This window comes from Conger conger, chromosome 15 (genome assembly GCF_963514075.1).
Source record: "Conger conger chromosome 15, fConCon1.1, whole genome shotgun sequence".
Taxonomy (NCBI): domain Eukaryota; kingdom Metazoa; phylum Chordata; class Actinopteri; order Anguilliformes; family Congridae; genus Conger; species Conger conger.
Window position 1 is genome coordinate 11477337 of NC_083774.1, and position 22788 is coordinate 11500124.

Sequence of the window (22788 nt, forward strand, 5' to 3'; positions counted from 1 at the left end):
CTACTGTGTGGCGGAATATTCTTTAGGGTGTTCTAGGCAGAAGTATGAAAATGTTTTATCTCAGTGTTGCACACCTCTTTTGTTGCAGACAATGTCACATCACACTTCTTCAAGCAGAAGGAAAGCTGAAATTCATAGATTTTTAGTTTTTTTGCTGAACGTCCTTTGGTTTTCACTGGTGTAGATAAACATGTTAATTAAGTAACTGAACCAGCTAGCTGACATCCTAAAATATTTGAAATGTCTTTGCACAGCATGCAAAGTGCCTGCTTAACGAGAACATACTGGCCTTGCTTTTCCCTGACAGACCACCGCTTTTTTCCCATTCCCAAGTCATTTTTACATTACCTTACATTACAAGGCATTTAGCAGACGCTCTTATCCAGAGCAACATACAGTGAAGTGCAGATCGAACACAGGAACAAGTGTGAAGAGGACCTGAGAGGACAGTACAGTTCCGAGTCCTAGTGTGACCATACAGATACAATCGGAACCCTTGAACAACTTACAAACTAGCATACCACCGTTGGCAGCTAGAATACCTAGAGTACAACAATACAATAACTAATACAAAACAAAAAAATATCTATATCTAACTATTTAAGTGCCATTATAGTCTATAGGCGTATACAAGGCTAATCATGGTGGTGAGGTAGGGAGGGAAAGGTGTAGCCTGAAGAGATGAGTCTTCAGTCTGCATTTGAAAGAGGTCAGAGACTCTGCCGTTCTGACATCCACAGGGGGGTCATTCTACCACCGTGAGGCCAGGCCTGACGGCAGTCGTGAGCGAGAAGTGCAGGTGTGGCGAGGGGGAGGTGCCAGACGGCATGAGGTGGCAGAATGGAGGGGTCTTGTTGGTGTATAGGTCTTGATAAGCGATTGAATATATACAGGGGCTGATCCCTTAACTGCCTGGCAAGCACCAAAGTTTTCGATTTGATGCGAGAACATCAAATTTAAACAAAAGTAGATTTGAAATGTCTTCCTCCTCTATCCCAGTAATTCCACTGGGTGCCATCTTGTTTTTTCACGTAAACATCAGCAGTTTGGCATCTTGTTACCATAGAGACAAGAGGAGCTTTCCTGCAGGCCTTCACTGAGGTATAAATGCCAAACATTGTGAGATGAAGTATAAATCAGGCTTTAACGTTTTCCTTTGACATGGCTTTGCCGTGGAACTGCAGAATAACAGGTCAGGTCTCAGTAGGGGGGAACTGTGTTTGACGATGAACCAAAGCAAAATTGAACCGCTTCTAAAGTTTATAAATACTTTGAAATGCCCAACTGAAACTCAATTGCTCCAGAGTACTTGGTCTCTTTAAACGTATTTCTGTCTCAGTGATGACGGACAGGCATCAGTGATGTGACGTGTGTACCACATGACGTCTTGTGAGCTGTGAGATCAGCTTTCTCCCCAAGGACTCAGCTCTTCGGCCCGGTCGCCATGGCAGCGTTACTGTGCTGTGACTCCAGGCTCGATCACCATGGCAGCGTTACTGCGCTATGACTCCAGGCTCGATCACCATGGCAGCGTTACTGTGCTGTGACTCCAGGCTCGATCACCATGGCAGCGTTACTGTGCTGTGACTCCAGGCTCGATCACCATGGCAGCGTTACTGCGCTATGACTCCAGGCTCGATCACCATGGCAGCGTTACTGCGCTGTGACTCCTGGTCCGGTCGCCATGGGAGCTTTACTGCGCTGTGACTCCCGGCCAGGTCGCCATGGCAGCGTTACTGCACTGTGACTCCACGTCGGCTCTGACTCCGCTGAGTCTCCCATCGTGCCCGGGGGGAAATGGGCACCCCCTCAGCAGCGCTGTGCACAGACAGCCTCCCCTGAACCAGCGCTAGTACCGCGTAGCATAGCCTCCGCTGGTCTCCTGTGGGGTGAGGTGAGGTTTCTCCTCCAGACATAGAGTTGGTGTGCACTATACAGTACGATTTTCATGGCGTGCAGCATCAGGAGCTGGGATGGCCTGTCACACTTCCCAAGTTCAGACTGTGACATCTGACCAGTCAACTGGAATGGAAATACAGAATCGGCTCGCCAGACCTCCAGCTGACGAACTCAAGTTGTCCATGACCACATTTTCTTGACTTGTGAAAAAACAATTGGGTTTTTTGGGCCAGCCCCGAACGGTAGTCGTGTAATGTAAATACAGTGGTAAAATAAGAAGCAGTACTGTGTATGCGCACCTTCAGGGAGACATGGATTCCTTGCGCAATGTGACCCAGTCATCGTGCGCTCTTTTCCGGCTCATTCCCTGCGGTTGGGCTGGATGTTGGGCGGGGCGGGCGGTTGCTGGGCCGTGACGGTGTCTGTCCCCCGCAGGGAGGCCTCATGAGCGTGTGACAGCGCTCTGGAGCTGGAGCTGGAGTCACAGCAGCCAGACAGACCTCGGGGGGGGAGGGGCGTTTCAGGACAGGAGCAGCAGAGCCGCGGTTCGGCTGAACTACTTTCTCTCCGCACTGTCACATCCCTCCAGATGTAGCGCTGCCTTCTCCATCTGTTTTTGTTTTTTAACACTGCCCCCTTCACACCACTGCAGCAAAGAGCTCTCCTCCCCAGCACAAACACTCTGCTCATTAACGATCATGTCAAAGTTCAGGATCAGTAATGTTCGGTTAAATGAGTGTTTTGCAATATCAGGCGTCAAGTTTCTTTACTTATAATTACTTTACTAAATAATAATTAATCAGCAAGCTGACTTAAACAGTTCTTGTATCGCTGTAAACAGTGTGTATAAATAATCTGAAAATTCCATGGTTGAGCTGATGCGGTTATTTATATTTACGGTGTCTACTTTTCCTCGGGAAATGTCAGTTTTACAGTGAAGAGCATTCATTATTGTACCGTGTCATGGTTTTCAGGTACTGTAAGTAGGACATTTTTGTGGACACAAATTGTCAGGAGACGGCCGTCTTTTGCCTCATTCTTTCACATTTATTTCTCGTGCTGTCATTCGGTAAACAGCTCCCTGGATTTGGCTCAGGGCGAGTCTGTCCGTAGCTTTTTGTTCTGCCTTTGACTGTGCGGCTCAGTGATTAGACTCGTGAAAACGACGCTGGGTTCTGTTGTTTACTGGTGTGCCCATCGTGTTGAGGCCCTGAGGCTCTCCCCGCCCGCCCCAGTTTGCCCGTGCTGCGGACACCAGCGGTGACCTTTCCCTTTGTTCGGCCACGACGGCGTGACCTACAGAGTGCTGTCCGACTCACGTCATCTCGCAGTGAATATCGGGAGAGCTGTGTCTCTGTGAATGTCGGGAGAGCTGTATCTCTGTGAATATCGGGAGAGCTGTGTCTCTGAATGTCGGGAGAGCTGTGTCTCTGTGAATATCGGGAGAGCTGTGTCTCTGAATGTCGGGAGAGCTGTGTCTCTGTGAATATCGGGAGAGCTGTGTCTCTGAATATCGGGAGAGCTGTGTCTCTGAATATCGGGAGAGCTGTGTCTCTGAATGTCGGGAGAGCTGTGTCTGAATATCGGGAGAGCTGTGTCTCTGTGAATATCAGGAGAGCTGTGTCTCTGTGAATATCGGGATAGCTGTGTCTCTGTGAATATCGGGAGAGCTGTGTCTCTGTGAATATCGGGAGAGCTGTGTCTCTGTGAATATCGGGAGAGCTGTGTCTCTGTGAACAGCACTGCGCATCTGAAGCCATTTAAAGACGAGCATCATCTCGCAGTGAACATCAGCATCATCTCGCAGTGAACATCAGCATCATCTCGCAGTGAATATCAGCATCATCTCGCAGTGAATATCCGCATCATCTCGCAGTGAATATCCGCATCATCTCGCAGTGAATATCCGCATCATCTCGCTGTGAATATCCGCGTCATCTCGCTGTGAATATCCGCGTCATCTCGCAGTGAATATCGGGAGAGCCGTGTCTCTGTGAACGGCACTGCGTGTCTGAAGCCGTTTGCTCCAGCGGTCTGCAGTCAGAATATTATCTCTACATAAGTAGACAGTAGTTGGCCTTGTACAGCACTTGAGTGAGTTGGAGCCTCAGGTGGGAACAGGGGAGCATTTTCCTGTGAATTTACATGTATTTGGGCTGGTAATAATGCACTCCTGCTGAATGCAGTGCAGTCTCATCTGGCACTGCTGTGGAGGACTGCTAAAGAGATGTCCTCATTTTTCCACATCGTCACCATGTATACAAGGCAATGTTATTGACCTATGTTGGTTTTACAAACTTTTTCTATGGTACAGAGGTGTGAATTTCATGCCAGGTTCCCATCTGTGTTCAATAGCTGCAGTAATACACCATGCTATTGCAATGATATTTTCATTTACCATGGGCTTCGTGTCTCACTGGTTACCATGGTTTTCCCCATATTGTTTCATGGCAACCTTGATACTATATTGAGGATGGTGGCCATCGCATTTACCTGATGTGTGTCCCCCATTCCCATGGGGACGTCATCCAGGTGACAGGTGCTGACATGTCCCCCCCGCAGCACATAGTAGGTAGCCTGTTTTTATGGCTGAATCGAACGGGTCATGTTTATCACCGATGCAGCCAGTGATTTTCCACACGGCCCCAAGAGGAGGGCTGCTGACGGAGAGTAGACCCCCCCCCCCCCCGAATGACGCAGAGGAGACTCTGCCCCCGCCGAATAACGGAGAGGAGACTCTACACCCCCCCCCCGGCTCTCCTCTCCCGCGCAGAGTGAAGGACGGCCGGCACAAAGGGAGGCGTTGTGTGTGAAGCGCTGCTTTTGTGCGGCGCGGAGATAAACGGCAGGTCTCCGGCCCTCCCTATCGAGCGGGCCCCAGCTGCGGAGCCCGGGCCCTCTCCGCGCTCCTCCCCGCTAATGTCCGCTCCCGAGCCGCGGGCCGTGACCTACATCTCCGCCGGCTTGTACTCCGGAGTGCGTCTCGCCTCCTCCAGAGAAACGATCCCACTCTCCTCTCTGCTCCGCCCCTGAACTCCCCCCTCCCCACATTGTATAATGCTCACGAGAGAACATTCTGCTTCTGAAGTTATCTTTGGGCAGAACAGTCCGGTAACATCTGGCACGCCGCCAGAATAGCGCATGACCTGCGAAACCACGACTTACTCTTCACCTTCTGAATTTAATTAAATCCCTAATGCCGTGATCCTGGCCCCGCCGCACTTCAAATCTGCGCTGCTATTGGGAAACCGTCACCGTTCCTCCTGAAGTGGTCACTCATGTCGTAAACCTCACATACACCAGTGCTGCAATGATCAACATAATATTGGACACTTCTGGCACCTCCCTACAGTATAAGGTGTGACCGGTGCTGTACTTATGTGAGGGTTCGAACCATTGGATTCACAGTGTTCTCCTTTTACACAGTCAGCGTATTGTACCTGAGCTGGATTGTTCAGCGATGGGTTGATCCACTCCCGTGGGAAGGGGAGCCTTTAATTGGTGGTAAATGCTCTGTCTCACAAAGGCCTTGACGGGAAGAGAGGTGTCATTCGACCAGGACCCTTTGAGATATCTGTGCAGTCATTGTTGGCATTATACAATAAAGCACAACCTCATCTGTGGAGTTGTGGCCCAGCATAGATCTTCGCTAATGTTGTCTTATGTAGACGGCACTTCTTTTGATAAAATGCCTCATTTTGATGTTTAATATGAGCACCCTGACCTGGTAAAGCCTGTTAAAGCTGTTAAACGTGATCGTAAGCACATTCTGTGACTGGACTGTAAACTAAGGCTGGAATGGGTGGCTGTAAAATGAACCTGAAGAATGTTTTTTATAGATTAATGTCATTGGAACGTTGTATGACTTCTGTATGTCATTTTTATTGGTGTAATTATTTTAGATTTATTTATTTGCATTCATTTTGAAATCTTCTGCCCTGGCGTTGATCTTATTTCCCACCTTTTATTGGGGGTAGCGGAGACGGAAATGTATTAGACGTACGGGTGTATTGTACATAATGTCTTTGGACAGTGTTCACCACTACCCGAAAATATAAAACGTAAGAGCCTTATAAATAACGTGAGTTCCGTGCTCCAGTCCGAATGTAATTAAGAGTCTGACTCACTGCTGCCTCATAAAATGCCGAAATGTACTTCAACAAGGGTGTAAGGTCCTCCGCTTATGAGATCAGAATATTCCCCTGCGTTCTGGGTTTTCTTGCGTTCTGACTTACCTGAATTAATCTCTTATCTATCCTAATTTCTGGTGGGTTTAGCTTCATCTGTGGAGACTGGTGATCAGAAAGTTTTTTCACCCTCAAAATGGTGTTCCATTCAACACCAAGCTACAGTAGGAGCGGAGTACTTGCTCTTGGACGATAATCCAAGCGTGTTTTTTGATTAAGAAGACAACCTAGAGGCAAGCAACAATGTCATCTGACACGGTAATATTGAGCAATATTCATTTTATAGACAATTTTTTGGTTTTTTGGTCTTCGCCCTTTCATATTCGTTTCTGTGTGTGCATTATCGTATTTTAATATGTGGTGGAACCCAAACGCGAACAACACGATTCATTCAAGAAAATGATGGTTTCTCCCCAACACATTGCCTTCCATCAGGAGCCGTGTTACAGTACAGTGCACGGCCAAGCTCTTTCTGTTCAGGCTCAGTGTTACAGAACATCTGCTCCACACTCTTAATTCAGTCTCACGGTTGGGTAAATTATCCGATTATTGAAAAGGTGGTTTATGATTGAGCATGTTTCTGTGTGTCTGACCTCTGGTGCTGTAGGACGATGTCCATGTCCTTTTGAGCGACTGCTCACGATGGCCTGCTTAGCTGATGGCTGTGTAGCCGGAACATCAAGTTAAGTGAGTCTGGATGTTTTTTCAAGAGAAGGGCTTAAGATGAGGGCTTCACAATAATTTTTGTGTGAATAAATAATAACTCTGATATCTCTCAATACAGTTATAACCTCTCTCCCAGCACAGTACAGCAGTTCAGGTGTGTATAGGCCCTCTTGAGACGGTTTGCATTTTTCATACCACTGGATTTATTCTGCTTCATATTTTTACTGAAGCAGTTCAGGCTAAGTACACTGCTTGAGGGCACACCAGCAGTTTGGGGAATGAAACCTGCAACCTTTACAAAGTCAGGCCCAGGTCCCTGACCTGTAATTATTTTTCTTTTTGCCCCATGTGTGAACTTCACATTGATTTTGAGGGCCTTATTTGAGCCAATCGTGTGAGTGAATGATCTTGACATGTACAAGATTAAGTGACCTTAGCTGAGTAGAGTATGAACACATGGTATGAAAGGCACACAAGCTACATCTACACAGAGAATGTCATAGGTAAGGAGGAGCTCAAATGTGGATACAGTATAGCGTATGGTATTAGTTTCTCATTTTAATTTTGTACAACATAATGATCAGTAAGGCTTAATTTGGGCATACAGGTGTGTGGACCAGGTTTCATCTGTTTATTTTGTTTTCGTAGGGTTTAGGTTGTCAGTGTCTCCTTTCACAGCCCAGGAGGGAAGGCGTTTGGGCAAGGTCACATGATCAAGGTCACATTACATTACGATGCTTTACATTTTATTTGTCAGGTGCGAAGCGACGTACAAAAAAGTGCGTATCGAGGTCGTTAGAACAAACTACAGAACTGAACATGATGCAGATATTTCCTTTCCTGGCTACCTTATTTTGGAACTTTGAAAGCTCCTCTTTGATATTTACAGTATGTACCGAGTCTAGCTGCATGTATCACGTGTGCTAGTCAGGGATATTCACATCTAGTCCTACGTATCGGATCGCAGCAGGTATTCTGCTGTCTGTTCAGGATATATCACAGCAGGTGAATATCTGCTTATGACTGTTTCATGGGAGGAGATCCAGTGCTGTATTATGAATGCTGGAGCCTTTGTGTGCACACGCAGTCGGTGAAGTTTGAGCGAACCCAAGGGTGCAGACGTCAGGGCCCCTCTCCCTCTCCCTCTCTCTCTCCCTCTCTCTCTCTATCAGTGCTTTCTGTGTGCTGGAGTCGCTCCTTTAATCTTCTCCCCCTGCTGCTCTGATGTCCAGCTTCAGTGAGTCTCTCAATGTGGCTTTGTCCCGCTCGGACATGAGCAGGCTCTGCCTCACAGCCCCACTGGGGTTATAGAGCTCACGGTCTGTGGCTGTATCTATCAGCCCCACTGGGGTTATACACCGCTCACGGTCTGTGGCTGTATCTATCAGCCCCACTGGGGTTATACACCGCTCACGGTCTGTGGCTGTATCTATCAGCCCCACTGGGGTTATAGAGCTCACTGTCTGTGGCTGTATCTATCAGCCCCACTGGGGTTATACACCATTCATTGTCTGTGGCTGTATCTATCAGCCCCACTGGGGTTATAGTGCTCACTGTCTGTGGCTGTATCTATCAGCCCCGCTGGGGTTATAGTTCTCACTGTCTGTGGCTGTATCTATCAGCCCCGCTGGGGTTATAGTGCTCACTGTCTGTGGCTGTATCTATCAGCCCCGCTGGGGTTATACACCATTCATTGTCTGTGGCTGTATCTATCAGCCCCACTGGGGTTATAGTGCTCACTGTCTGTGGCTGTATCTATCAGCCCCGCTGGGGTTATAGTGCTCACTGTCTGTGGCTGTATCTATCAGCCCCGCTGGGGTTATAGTTCTCACTGTCTGTGGCTGTATCTATCAGCCCCGCTGGGGTTATAGTGCTCACTGTCTGTGGCTGTATCTATCAGCCCCACTGGGGTTATACACCGCTCACTGTCTGTATCTATCATTTATATCATAAATATAGCTTTTGTACATTGGATTATGAGCTTTAAGTTTTATTCCCCCTTTGAATCCGTAATGTGAAAATAAATCATTTTTATGGGGGGCATCCAACTCGATATTCTCACTTTATTTCTCGGTGATGTAAATAGTCTTGTTTTTAGCTATATCTGTGCAGGAGTTGACAGATTCAGTCCGACCCAGGCTGTGAAGTTGACTTAGTGCTCTCCACAGAGCCGATATGACTGTGTGCATACATTACAGAAGGTCTGCAGTGCTTCACACGGAGAGATTACGCAAACACCTGAACGGTGGAAACAGCTCTGTGACTGAAATGTCAAACAGTGTTTATGTTAATGCAGCGCGCGTTTGGGCGGCTATTGGGCGTCGAAATGTGAGGAGACGGTTCCGGGGTGTGGCAGGACTCCTGCTGCATTCATCTCAGTGTGCTGCTCATTATGCTAATCTGATATAAGCTCTCCCTAGTGTGGACCCAGCACCAGTGTGTGATGTGCAGTCTCTCCCTAGTGTGGACCCAGCACCAGTGTGTGATGTGCAGTCTCTCCCTAGTGTGGACCCAGCACCAGTGTGTGATGTACAGTCTCTCCCTAGTGTGGACCCAGCACCAGTGTGTGATGTGCAGTCTCTCCCTAGTGTGGACCCAGTCCCAGTGTGTGATGTGCAGTCTCTCCCTCGTGTGGACCCAGCACCAGTGTGTGATGTGCAGTCTCTCCCTCGTGTGGACCCAGCACCAGTGTGTGATGTGCAGTCTCTCCCTCGTGTGGACCCAGCACCAGTGTGTGATGTGCAGTCTCTCCCTAGTGTGGACCCAGCACCAGTGTGTGATGTGCAGTCTCTCCCTAGTGTGGACCCAGTCCCAGTGTGTGATGTGCAGTCTCTCCCTAGTGTGGACCCAGCACCAGTGTGTGATGTGCAGTCTCTCCCTAGTGTGGACCCAGCACCAGTGTGTGATGTGCAGTCTCTCCCTCGTGTGGACCCAGCACCAGTGTGTGATGTGCAGTCTCTCCCTCGTGTGGACCCAGCACCAGTGTGTGATGTACAGTCTCTCCCCCCTCCACTCCAGCATAGGGCGGCCTGTAGCGTAGTGGTTAAGGTACATGACTGGGACCCGCAAGGTCGGTGGTTCGATCCCCGGTGTAGCCACAGTAAGATCCGCACGGCCGTTGGGCCCTTGGGCAAGGCCCTTAACCCTGCATTACTCCAGGAGAGGATTGTCTCCTGCTTAGTCTAATCAACTGTACATTGCTCTGGATAAGAGCGTCCGCCAAATGCCATTAATGTCATGTAACATCACACACGCTCAGCCTCTTCCACTGCAGTATACATCACACACACACACACACACACACTCTCAGCCTCTTCCACTGCAGTATACATCACACACTCTCTCAGCTGTGTTAGAGACCAGTGCCCCCTTTGCGTGCACAGCGACAACATGCTAATTCCTCTCCCACATGGCGGGTGGGTACATGAAAGAGACTTTTAATTATCCGCCCATTATAGGGCACTGGCATCCCACAGCGGTAGTCAGGCTGTTGTCCTTTGGGTCTTTTTTATTCATTAATTTTTTTACGGTGGCTTAGTGAATGATCAACACCTGGGGCAAGACTGTGTTCAATTAAGGATCTAAATCTTTAGCCCTTCTACGTTTATCACAGTTATCTTTGGGTTCATACTTCACTTTCAAGAACCAAACGTATCACACTTGAGAGAAAGAAAGCTTATCTGTGCTGTTTGCTTAATACGGAGATATTTAATGCCTTTCGGTTCACTGTTGAGAAGTAAATGGTAAAATGGTAAATGGTTGGCATTTATATAGCGCCTTTATCCAAAGCGCTGTACAATTGATGCTTCTCATTCACCCATTCATACACACACTCACACACCAACGGCGATTGGCTGCCGTGCAAGGCGCCGACCAGCTCGTCAGGAGCATTTAGGGGGTTAGGTGTCTTGCTCAGGGACACTTCGACACAGCCCGGGCGGGGGATCGAACCGGCAACCGACGACTGCCAGACAACTGCTCTTACTGCCCGAGCCATGCCGCCCCACGATCTTTCATCTCGGCCCCTCGTTGAAAGGTCACGCTCATCGATCACACGAGTACCCTTGATTTCTGATCGCATTACGGCGGGCAGACTAAAGATGCGGAGCTGCGGGTGAATTCCCCACCAAGGTGGTTTGGGCTGTGAGATGCAAATTGAGTTGCTTTGCATGTCAAAGTTACCTGGCTGTGTGGAGTGCATTATGCATGCTGTAAAAGTTTCCCGGCTCTAGGTTTGTTTGGGAGCCTGGCGTGGGACCCGTCTGTGGGGACCGTGCTGTCACAGCGATGTGAGGAGCAGACTTAGCACTGCTGCGTCTCTCTGGCTGTTTCCTTTCATCCTCCCTCCCCCAGAGGAGTCCCACACTTACACATTCAGCAAGTCCTGCGTGCTGATGCAGGCTGGGATATCTTCAGCCTCGCACTCCCACTCTTCAGGATGCACTGCGTAGTGGAGTTGAACGTAACATGCGTGTAAATATCACTGCTTTCGGAGTTTTCATGCTCTGAATTCCCATTTATTTGATCTATTGTGCTGAGTTGGTAGATTTTACTCCAGAAGTGACGCAAACACAAGGTGGTTGGTCTGTTTTTTTTCAGCAGTACTATACGTTTAGTGTTCATTATTTTAATAGTAAGATGGTGTTTGTGGGGGTGTTGGTGTCTAAGGGAAACCACAGTGATGTGTGAGGCACGGTTTTCCTGCATGCTGCCGGGCAGGTCCAGGTTAACGGCCCACGCTGGGCTCCTGTTCACCTCAGCTGGGTGCGGTGGGTACCTGGTCATCATGGTGACGTCATCCTGAGGTGCGTTTGCGTCTGTCGTAATGAGACTGCAGTCTGGGTCAGTCCTCTGACGTCCCTGTGGCTTATGAGATTACTGCAGCTCTACTGCGGTGTCTGAGATCCGCCCTGCGCTCTGCTATGAGCTGGAATCACAATGGTGACGTGAAACAACCTCAAGGTGCAGGTGGGTGGGAGAGGGTTTGCATTGAAGCTCCAGGTACCGCAAGGGCGTAACAAGGAAAACATTTACTTTTGCCCTTTTAGCTAAGAAGAAAAACAAATGTCTGTGTTTGTGCTTGCGAGCGTGTGTGTGTTTGGGCATGTGAGCTTGTGTGTGTTTGGGCATGTGAGCTTGTGTGTGCGTGTGCGTGTGCGCGTGTGCGTGTGTGTGTGTGTGTGTGTGTGTGTGTGTGTGTGTGCATGGGTGTGTGTGTGTGTGTGTATGTGTGCATGCGTACGTGTGTGCATGCGTGTGTGCATGTGCATGTGTGTGTACATGCGTGTGTGTATGTGTATGTGTGCATGCATACGTGTGTGCATGCATACGTGTGTGCATGTGCGTGTGTGTGTGTACATGCGTGTGTGTGTGTGTGTGTGTGCATGTGTGCATGCGTGTGTGAGCGTGTGCATGTGCGTGTGTGTACATGCGTGTACATGCGTGTGAGCGTGTGTGAGTGTGTGCTCTCTAAAGGACAGGAGCGGTACATGGCAGCGTCAGGTGTGATCTGTGCGCCGTGTGGTGAGACAGCTGTGGGACGGAGCGCAGGCTCCCTCCCCCAGGACTCACCAGAATAGACGGAGGAGTGAAAGAAGAAAGAAAAGGAAGAGGAAGCCCACAGTCCCGGCAGCGGCCTGGCTTTCAGGTCTTATTGCTGCACAGACCCAGGAGGAGAGCCTCCGCCTGGGGACCCGCTGCACTGTAGCTGTGGCTCATCCTGCTGAAGCCCTCAGATATTCTGTAATGTTCACACAGCATGCTGCTCTTCACAAACGCTGGATGAACTTACAACCGGGGTCTGTGATGTGACATTCTTTCCTTCTCCCCGCACATCTTAAACGTTCACTTTCATTTGTATGGCGCTTTTCACAGCGGGCCCGAAGTCCCAAAGACACTTTCCATGGTAACTGAAGGGAGGAGTAATGTGAAATGTCAGCCCTGAGCCCCCTGACTGCACGGGGGTCAAGGACTCCCCTGGTGGGAAGGGGCAGATACCCCAGGAAAGAGGAACAAAGACGGATGTTGGTTGATTAAACAGAAACCTGAGGGTTTGAGTTTCGGCTGAAGGCGTTCCTCTGAGTTTGTTCTGCTGTGAGGCGCTGCACGGACCGGCTCGTCCAGTCGTTGCGTAAGTGGCCTTTACTGATTATAGCTAATGTAAGTGTCCTCTTGGATCACAAGCCCTGTTGCATTCGGCTTTCAGAGCGCCTGCTTAGCCCTCGGGGGGGGGGGGGGTACAATAACGTTTTTTTTTTTTCTTATTGGTATTCAATATTTACGCAGTATTTATGTTATTTATGGACTTCTCTGAAATGAAATGAAACCAAAGAATGTATTTGTTTAGCATATTTGGTGTGTGTTTCATATATTTACTAGATTTAATTTTAGACATACACACACACACACACACACACACACACACACATACACTCAGTGACCACTGTATTAGGTGGACCTGTCCACCAGCTTCTTAATGCAAATATTTAATCCGCCAATAATGTGGTATCAACTGAATGCATAAAAGCCTGCAGTTAAAAGGTTCAGCTGTTTTTCAGACCAAATGTTTGACAGCAAGGGGACAGTAACGCGTATAACCACACATTATACCAGTGGTATGCAGAAGAGCGTCTCTGAACCGGAGTGGATAGGCTACAGCAGCAGAGGACATAAGTCTAAAAAATAAGTCTAATAAATACCTAATAAAGTGCTCGCCGAGTGTGTATTTCAGATGCACGGGGGGGGGGGGGGGGGGGGTACATCCAACGCCCATCCAAAGCGACTTCCAGTTGATTTGACTAAGCAGGGATCTCCCCTGGAGCAATGCAGGGTTAAGGGTCTTGCCCACGGGCCCAGCAGCTGTGCGGATCTTATTGTGGCTACACCAGGGCTTGGACCACCAACCTTCCGGGTCCCAGTCATTTACCTGAACCATTAGTCTATTACCATCTCGGTTGGAGTTGGAGTTGGTTGGAGAAGGGACGCTGGTAGAGGTCAGTAAGAAGTGGTTTGAGATGCAGACAGACACTCCGTGTGTGTAGGTCTCACCGCACTGTGGCAACACTAACACACACACTACCCTGTTCCTCTCCTCCCCTGGGTCAGGAGAACAGGCCCTGAGAGAAAGGCACGTAATAACAAAGTGAGAAATGAAGTGGCCGAGTATTTGCATTTAATGATTTTAACAACCCCGATGCCTGATTATTTCCTCCGAACGGGCTGCTGTTAGATTATGCCCAGGACGATTCGTGCTGTCAGATAAATGGAAGCTGCCTTGACTGCAAGCGCTGGTGTGTGAATGTTCTGTTCCCATTTAAGGGAAGACAATTTGTCACAAGAAAAAAAAGAATAATAATTTTCCATTACATTTTTTTTCTGATGACGTTTGACGTGATTAGCATGAAGAAGCACAGCTTGATGGTGTAGTATGAACCACAACACGTGACCCTGAAGTCTAATGACTGTAAAATTAATTGTCACGTAATTATTAAATGAATTAAACTCCAATCTGTCAGTCAACGTTGCTCAATATTCCATCAAGTTGCGTTTGTTAATCAGCGTGTCTTTGCGGTATCTGTTTGTAATTTTTTTGCTTCATTAAAATCAATGACGTTTGTGTGCATGTGTGAGTGTGGGTGTATGTATTGTGTGTGTGCAGGCTTTGTATTAACACTGGGGGTTTGTGACGACAGTGTCTGAATCTAAAATAGTGAGTGCTGCCAGAGGGAGATAAGACTTCATTTTGGGGGGGGGGACAAAATATAATTTTGGTTAGTGTCTGCATGTGGAATAGTGCGGTTTCTCTGAGCAAACGTCAACATTTGGTCCATAGGGTGTGAAATCCCCCATGTGGCACAATTACCTGTGTGTTCTCCCTCACACTGATATTGCCTGTGAGTATCTACCAGTCCCCACTTTCTTACATCTTAACCCTTTAAGGAATCGAAAGTTCTAGAACCCCGTTGCTTTCGACCCCGTAGCCGTGATTGTGACATCAGCAATGGAATGTTCAGTTAATAACATTCCAATCACGATTCTAGAACACCTTAAAGGGATTTTCCAAATGTTTGTGGAGCATCATTGCTGCTTGGGTCTCCATTTGTCGGAGTGTACTAGGTTTACAGTGCCGTTCTTAAGTCACGACATGTCATGACCATTGTAGCAGTTACGACTTTGGTTATTATTTCTGACGGAACAGACTCAAAAACAAGAGGTCTTCTCCGTTTTGTGTTGCGCTCTGGGGTTTTATATTCATTCAGGAGTGAATAGTCGTTCCAGTTGTGTCCGAGCCCTGGGGAGAGTGCAGGTCTCCTCTCTGCCAGTTGAGCCGTTGGGCGTGTGTCGGTGTCGGTGTGACTGCGTCAGTCTGCGGCCTTCCCTGCTCGTATGCCGATGCTGCGTTCACGTTTGTGTTTGCGCAGAATGAGCACCTCCAGCGCCCGGGGGGCTGAGGAAGTGACCGCTCGTGCGTCATGCTGCCAGTGCGTAATGGTGGCTCGGACACGCCGGAGTGGGCCTCTGATGCACACACACACACACACACACACACACACACACACGACTGTCACAACGTCAGCGTGATGCTCTGGCATGACCTGTCTGAATATCGACAGAAAAAATATAATTAAACAAGAGCTTGTGCCATCACTCTTTCTCTACAGCCGGACAATTACTAAAGACACTTTAACCAGCAGACCTGCTCTGTGGTGTGGGGGGCATCACTAAAGCCAAACACAGTGTCACGGTGATGAGATCTGTTCACACCTGGACTAAACCGTCGAGCCGCTGGTGTGTACACCTACAGAATCGCCACAGGATGGACGGCCATTTTAAGACACGGGAAGCCTGTGTTTCCCCTGTTCCTCTTCAGCCGGTGCAGCCGGAAAAGACAAGCGGGGAAGAGAATGATCTGCCCAGGATTCGCATTCATTGAATGTAGGCTCAGGAGCTGTAATATCGTTATGAAACAGACATTTAAGTGAGGCATTTCGTGAAACCTGTAGTTATGCAAACCTGAATGATATTATCACAAAACACTCATTTTTTCAGCACATAATCCTTTATCCATTCTCCGGAGAAATGGAAAATCAGGGAAGCATCTGAGTGACATTACACCGTTAATCCTATGCAAGGGATCCCTATCCAGATCTGTTTTCAGCAGTATATGCCTTTTCCAACGCACTCCCAAGGGTCAGAAGTGTGATCTTATCATTAAATAGAGGGCAAATTATTAAGTAAATTAAGTGAATGTTATCGCACTATTATCAAAGGATTTGAATAACCGAATGAAGCGGGTGTTCTGTGTGGAACCGTCTGTCCCTGCGTTTGGCTGGGGCACGTGTGCGGCCCAGCCTGCCCGTGGCTCAGGTATGTCTGGAGGAGCAGCACAGGCAGGAGAGAGTGCGGTGTGGGTGTGGAGACGCCTTGCTGGGAATCCAGTGAGCCGTGCGGAGCTAATTACCGTCACCGCTCTCTCCCGAGGCCCCGGCCGGGGTAGAACTGGGTCTGTTTATACGAGGCTGTCATGACGATATTGTAACGTATCAATCCAGATTGGCTCCGACCAACGGGTGTGATTTTTTAATCGGAAATTATCCCGGCAACGTGGCTGGTGCATGAAAAGTGAAATGTCTAGATCTCTCGACGGTGCCAAAGTATGTCAGCTGCCGGAGACGAGATTCTGAGTACCATTTCACGAACGTGCTTCGTCCTGAACGCAATGGTTCTCAATCTCAATAATTTCCTCATGCCAGTGGTCCTATGCCTTCTTACTAAATGCAGTTGTGGTATTTCCAGGACTGACAGAGTGCAATGTGAATGTTACCTTTGCTCCATTGTGAGTGCGATGAAGGTTTCTAAGACTAAGAGCTGTAAGCTGTGCCGTGCCTGGTTATTCAGCTTCGTGTAATGAAATTAGATTTTGAATTAGAATCTATTTACCTGGGCTGCACATACCATCCCATAATGAAAATCAGCGTATTTTATATTAGAAGTCTGATTAGTCCAGCGACTGAAGGATTTGGATGCTGCAGAGGAGAATTGTCAGATAATTAAATGAAAGCTTATTTCACTCTCATTACACAGTTGTTTCAAATTGGTTGTTTTCAATGGAAAATGGCACATCAAATTCAATGTTAGTGTCACAAATTGCGATGATATGGAGGCTTCAGACTCAAACCTTTATATATATTTATATATATTTATATTCATAAATGTGATTGCATTATCCATCCCACCAGGGCTCTTTCCAATCGATTATCTTTCTCCTCCTATCTTCTTTTCCTTCGTCTGGCTCAGAAATCATTCCAACCTGTTAAATGTTCCTAGCTTGGAGCTAGAAATAATGGTAAATGGTTGGAATTTATATAGCGCCTTTATCCAAAGCTCTGTACAATTCATGCTTCTCATTCACCCATTCATACACACATTCACACCAACGGCGATTGGCTGCCATGCAAGGCAACCCTCCGACTGCCAGATGACTGCTCTTACTGCCTGAGCCATGTCGCATCACTTCACTGCAGTTTTAATGCTGAAGGGTGGTCACAAAAAATATTGATTTGATTCAGTTTTGAACTATTCTGCCATATTACTCAAATGTAATGTAAAATGTATAGTACATTTATTGAGGACCTTTCATTGAATTATTTTTGAGAAATTCCTATCTGTACAGAATGTTATACAGGTGCCTAAGACTTTTGCACAGTACTGTGTGTGTGTGTGTGTGTGTGTGTGTGTGTGTGTGTGTGTGTGTGTGTGTGTGTGTGTGTGTGTGTGTGTGTGTGTGTGTGTGTGTGTGTGTGTGTGTGTGTGTGTGTGTGTGTGTGTGTGTGTGTGAAAATGTGCATGTGTGCGTGCGCGTGTGTGTGTGCTGTTGTCTCACCAGCTGTGGCACTATGCTTAGGCGTGGGTTGATTGTTGTCATTTCAGGATGACCACACTGTAGGATTACCTTCGTCTGGTGACGCTGGTTGTATGATTTGCTGTAAAATTACAGTGATTTCTCATGGAGCCGTCATCTCTCACACAGGAGATAACAGCTGCACGTGTTGTTCTATTTTTATGCCAAGTAGTTGGAGTTGAGCTGTCGTCAGAGCCGCCGTTTGATCGAACCACCAGCCACCTGTGATTTTGACCACAGAAAGGGACAGAACTCTTTGTTCCATGCTCACGTCATGGAGCAGATTATGGTGCAGTCCTCAAATGCCCTCAGCGGTAATTGCACTGGTTCAGGTACCACTGTCGTGATGTCAAGAATTGGTTGCTGAATTGGTTTCAGCTTGTACTAATGCTGGGATACCCCCCTCGTGTGTCTCCGTCTCGTTCCCAGAGCTGTGGAGGGTGAGCTGGAGATCGTCTGGGAGTCCACGACCAGGGAGAACCGGCGCATCAAGGAGGCCCTCTTTGAGTCCTTCACCAAGGACAACCTGGCGGAGGTGCTGGACCAGCCCCTCGCAGGACTCCAGGCGCTGGGGATCGTCGAGGGGCCTTCCCTGGGCTGCAGGTCCCAACAGCAGGAGGAGCTCTCTGGCCTGGTTCCCCCGGGGAGCTCAGCGCCTCCTCCCTTCACCTCCCGCCAGAGCGCTGCGGTGCCCGGCGTCCACCGCAGCCCCATGTTCGAGTCCGACTCGGACCAGCACCAGAACCCGTCCTCCGACGAGAGCGAGAAGAACGGGCTGGACTTCTACTCGTAGCCCCGCCGGGTCGGCCCACCACTGTACGCCCCACGCCCTCACTCGTCTTCATATGAGTGCTTGCATTAGTTTATGTCAGGCCTGGAGCTGTGTAGCATGCACATACATTCATAGGAATATTTCTTTCATAGAAAAGCAGGCTTGTCTGGAGAATTAATTTTCCTTTGGATGGCCCGTGGTTATTTAGGAGTTTTGAAAGACCCATACACTGGCAGAAAAATGGAACAAATCTGAAAGAGAACTTGTGAAAATGTGGTTTATTCAAGGCAAACGTACGTTGTATGTCGGGTGTTGTGTGGCTTTTAAAGTCGATCTTGTGCACCTTGGACGCTGATGATCTGTGACCAAAACATTCGTCTGCCTTGAATAAACTGCATTTTTGCTGTAGTTCCTTTCAGATTTTTTCCATTTCTGTGCCAGAGTCTTTCATATTTCACCTTGTTTCACAGCTCAAGAGAAGTAAATCAAGACAAAAGCGCAGATTCTTTTTTATAATCTTTTATATCCAGGAGTTTATCATTTCTTATTTGTGTGGTTACCCTGGATGATTGTAATATCCCGCGGCTCTTCGCAATCAAAATCTCTCCAATCAATGGACTTTTCCACAAGTTGCTTGATACATATTGATTGAGCTCATGTTCTTCAGAGTTCACAAAGGAGTTACATATCATCTCTGTAGTAGAATGGATCCATAATATTTTAGATCTCAGCTTCTGGTGCACATTTGATGTAGCACGGGCTGCACGTCTTCTGTTATCGGACTTTTTGTGGCATACAGGGTGTACACGTTGCCAAAACGGGGTGCTTTTTGTTCTGTGCAGTCAGTGCATGGATGATGGAGATTGATTTGCACATGCAGAACAGAGATGGGTACTAGTGTTACCAAAGAACTTTAGAGTTGCCAATTTCATTTGACCATTCTTCCACCGACAGGCTTTAAAAATTGGTTTGATGCTCCTGTGAATTCTGGTTAACACATATTTTTATGCCATTTCAAAGAGACTTACTCGCTTGAAGACGAGAGCCCTGCTGATATTTACCTGTGACTGGTATGTTGCAATACCTAATAAATCAAAATGCTGATTTTAAGTTTGTCATTTTAACACATCAGCGCAAATATTGCAGTCATAGTGAATAATCAAATTCAAAATAGGTAACTTTTGTGATAAAATCCTAGGATTGTCCTTGGAAAAGGAATAAAATGAAAAAATTGAAATAAAATAGACTATCAAGATGCTTTGGCACTTCCAAATATATACCACACAAATATTGCATTATAAACACACATACAGTGCAATCCATAAATATTTGAACAGTGACACAATTTATCTTTTGGCTCTGTACTCCAGCACATTGAACATGAAGTAAAACAGTGAAAAATACTTTCAGTTGTGAAGAAATCCCATTTTCATCTGTTGAACAGATCAAGAATAAGATGTCGGCATTGATGGGCCAAAGACTCAAATAAAGGGAAACCTATGAGGGTTCAGATGCAAACCACTGGTAGGCCTGAAGAACAGACTAGCCAGGTTAGGGGGAAAAAGTACATTCAAAAACTAGTTCTGGAACAAACTCTTATGGACAGATGAGATGAGTATTAACCTGTACCAAAGTGATGGAAAGAAAGGAGGATGAAAACTGCTTATAGTCCAAAGCACTCCCTTCATATTTGGAACATGGTGGAAGTGGTGTTGTGGCCTTGGCATGTATGGCTGCACTGAAACTCACTTCATTGATTACGTGACAGCTGATGACAGGCGCAGGATGAATTCTGATTTGTACAGAAACATCTGCTCAAATCCAACCAAATGCTTCAAAAGTCATTGGATGGAACTTGCAGCAGGACAATGAGCCCAAACACACTGGCAAATCAAGGAGTTTTTCAGGGCCAAACAGTGGAATGTCTTACCTGGCCAAATAAATCACCTGGCCTAAATTGAAGATGCATTTCATTGCTCAAGAGATATTCAAACCGACCCGTCTGGCATCAACAATCATTCCAGCCAAAGTCACTTGGATCACATGGATTCTGTTTGGTCTGAACAACAACTAAACCTATTGACCATGTCTGCATGATTTAATGCATTGATTTGCTGCCTCATGATTGGCTGATTAGATATTTGCATGAACAAGCTGGTGCACTTAATGAAGTGGTTACTGAGCGTATATACTGTATATTTCAGTGCTTATTAATGCCAATTCATTTTTTTGTAATTTTGTTATTTGAGTGTTGTTTCTACTCTACAATAAAACCACATTTTACAAGTCCCACAACTGAATTTTGATTATCTTTGTGCCTTCTCTGATCCCTGGCTTTTCAAAAATAATTTTATTTTCCTGAAATATCTGTGTTTTCTCTAATTCAGCATTGGTGCTATTGTTCGCTTTAGCTTTTAGCTTGTGCACATTGCACTGAAACACACTGCAGAGTAGTCCAGTGGCCTGCTTGTTGTTCTGCTGAACGACCCCACATTTAGCTGTCTGTTTACCCTGTGTCTGTCATATGACATTAGCGGATGGGTGCTGTATGGGCAGTCTGTAGTTATGAGGCGTGCTGTAGTCGGAACGCAGATGAACTGTGCTGAGAAACCGAAGTGACAGGCACCAGTGTGGAGCAGAGCTAATCTGGGACAATAGCGTCATAGCAGGCCCGTGGTGGGACCTTGGCTGCTCCTGTTTTCCAGCGGCCGATAACGGCGTTGTTTACGGCTGTAATTGAGCGGTGTCAGGGGCTGACCTTCAGCCTGAGGCCCACGTCCTCCCCAGAGGACCTGCCCAACGAGGGACTGTGAGGGCAACGACACTCCTCCCTCAGACTCAGAGCAACTCTTATCCTCTTTATAGAAGCTTCACAAGCAGTCCCATGTTACACAGACCGCCTGAAGGTTCAGTCAGTGAGGGTCAACTGCTCTTTAATGAGAGCTTGTGCCTTGTGACGGGGTCGCTAATCAGGTCGAGGATGAAACCCAGACCTGGATGACCTCAGATGATGACCTCTGCCCTCTGACGGCTTTCAGTCTGAAAGGATGTGTGTGCGTGCGTGCGTGCGTGCGTGGCTCACCTGGGTTGGCCTGAGGTGTGAATCATTGAGCAGGGCTCAGTCCGTTTGGCAGGTTGTGAAACGGACTCAGACACGCTGCCATTCCTCCGTGTTGCGCACTTTCATTAGAGCCGGGTCAGGAGGGGAGCACTGACTGCAGCTGCCTCCACTGAGGGGAAGGTGGGGCGCACTGACTGAACCTGAACCTGAACCGGAGGATGTTCTCTTCCGTGCCAGGGAATGCCTCATGCTGCCAGCAAAACCTCTCATCATACGGACAGTTTTTATGTCTTCCGTTCACAAAATGACTAAAAGGTTTAATCAGTTTGCAATCTCATTAACTTAATTAGAACAGTGGCAGCTTTTTCCTCTCCCTTATTTACAGTTCACTAATTTCCCTGTGATGTTTAGCTTTGTACATCCGTGAATAATAATGTCATGATTCAAACTCCACCGTGGGGATGCTTGGCTGGATTTTACAAATCAATAACTCTGTGTATTGCGATGTATTACAAATTCCTGTTTTGACTGCTTAATGAATAAACCATTGTAGAACTAAGAGGACAGAAGATGCATCTTAAACTCTATCATGGTTCAAATTCCACCATGGGAATGCATGTACATATCAATGGTCTGTGTACAGTGATGTGCTATAAATTCATGTAAATTCCTGTCTTGATTGCATAATGAATAAACCATTGTAGATGGAACTAGCCCTGTAACCTGCATTTACCCTGCTGTACCCGTCAGCAAGGTGCTTAAACTCAAAGGCTGCAACACATGGATATAACAATGGGAGAAATTGAAATGGATGATGTTTAAAGCAGGGTATGTGAATCAATGTGGAGAAGTCTTTCACGCGAGTGTAATCTGAGTACCTTGATGTGGGCATTTCTACGTGCCCGGTGATCTTACAGGTGCTTACATCCTCGACAGGTCACTGCATTTATATAGCACTGTAATGGTTTACAGTGTGTAGCAATGTGTAGCACCCACCTGGGTGATGCACGGCTGCCATTTTGTGCCAGAATGCTCACCATGCATTAGCTGAAGTGGGGAGGGAGAGAACAATGTTTCTGCCAATTGAATCAGAGCATGATAATCTGGCAGGTTGAAAGAGCCAGGGTTGGGAATTTAGCCCGGACACCAGGGAACCCCCTACTTGAAGAATGTCATGGGATCTTTAATGATCTACAGTGAGTCAGGACCTCATTTTATCTCGCGTGAAAAGACGACATCTCCTACAGCACACCGTCCCCCAACACTGCGCTGGGCAATTGGGGGTAATTCGACCAGAGGGGAG

General features: G+C 47.3%; 1 protein-coding gene across 2 annotated transcripts in view; it reads left to right on the forward strand.

Moving 5' to 3' along the window:
* Positions 1–19928, forward strand: part of cep89 (centrosomal protein 89) — an 84156-nt gene extending 64228 nt beyond the window's left edge. Inside the window, exon 20 of one of the 2 annotated variants that reach the window (XM_061221945.1) lies at positions 18082–19928. In XM_061221945.1, the coding sequence (XP_061077929.1) occupies positions 18082–18445 (364 nt within the window). In that variant the 3' untranslated portion in view covers positions 18446–19928. Of the gene's footprint in view, positions 1–17821; positions 17865–18081 lie in introns of those variants that run through there. The other variant, XM_061221946.1, reaches the window with a different exon arrangement.
* The last annotated feature ends 2860 nt before the right edge of the window (positions 19929–22788 follow it).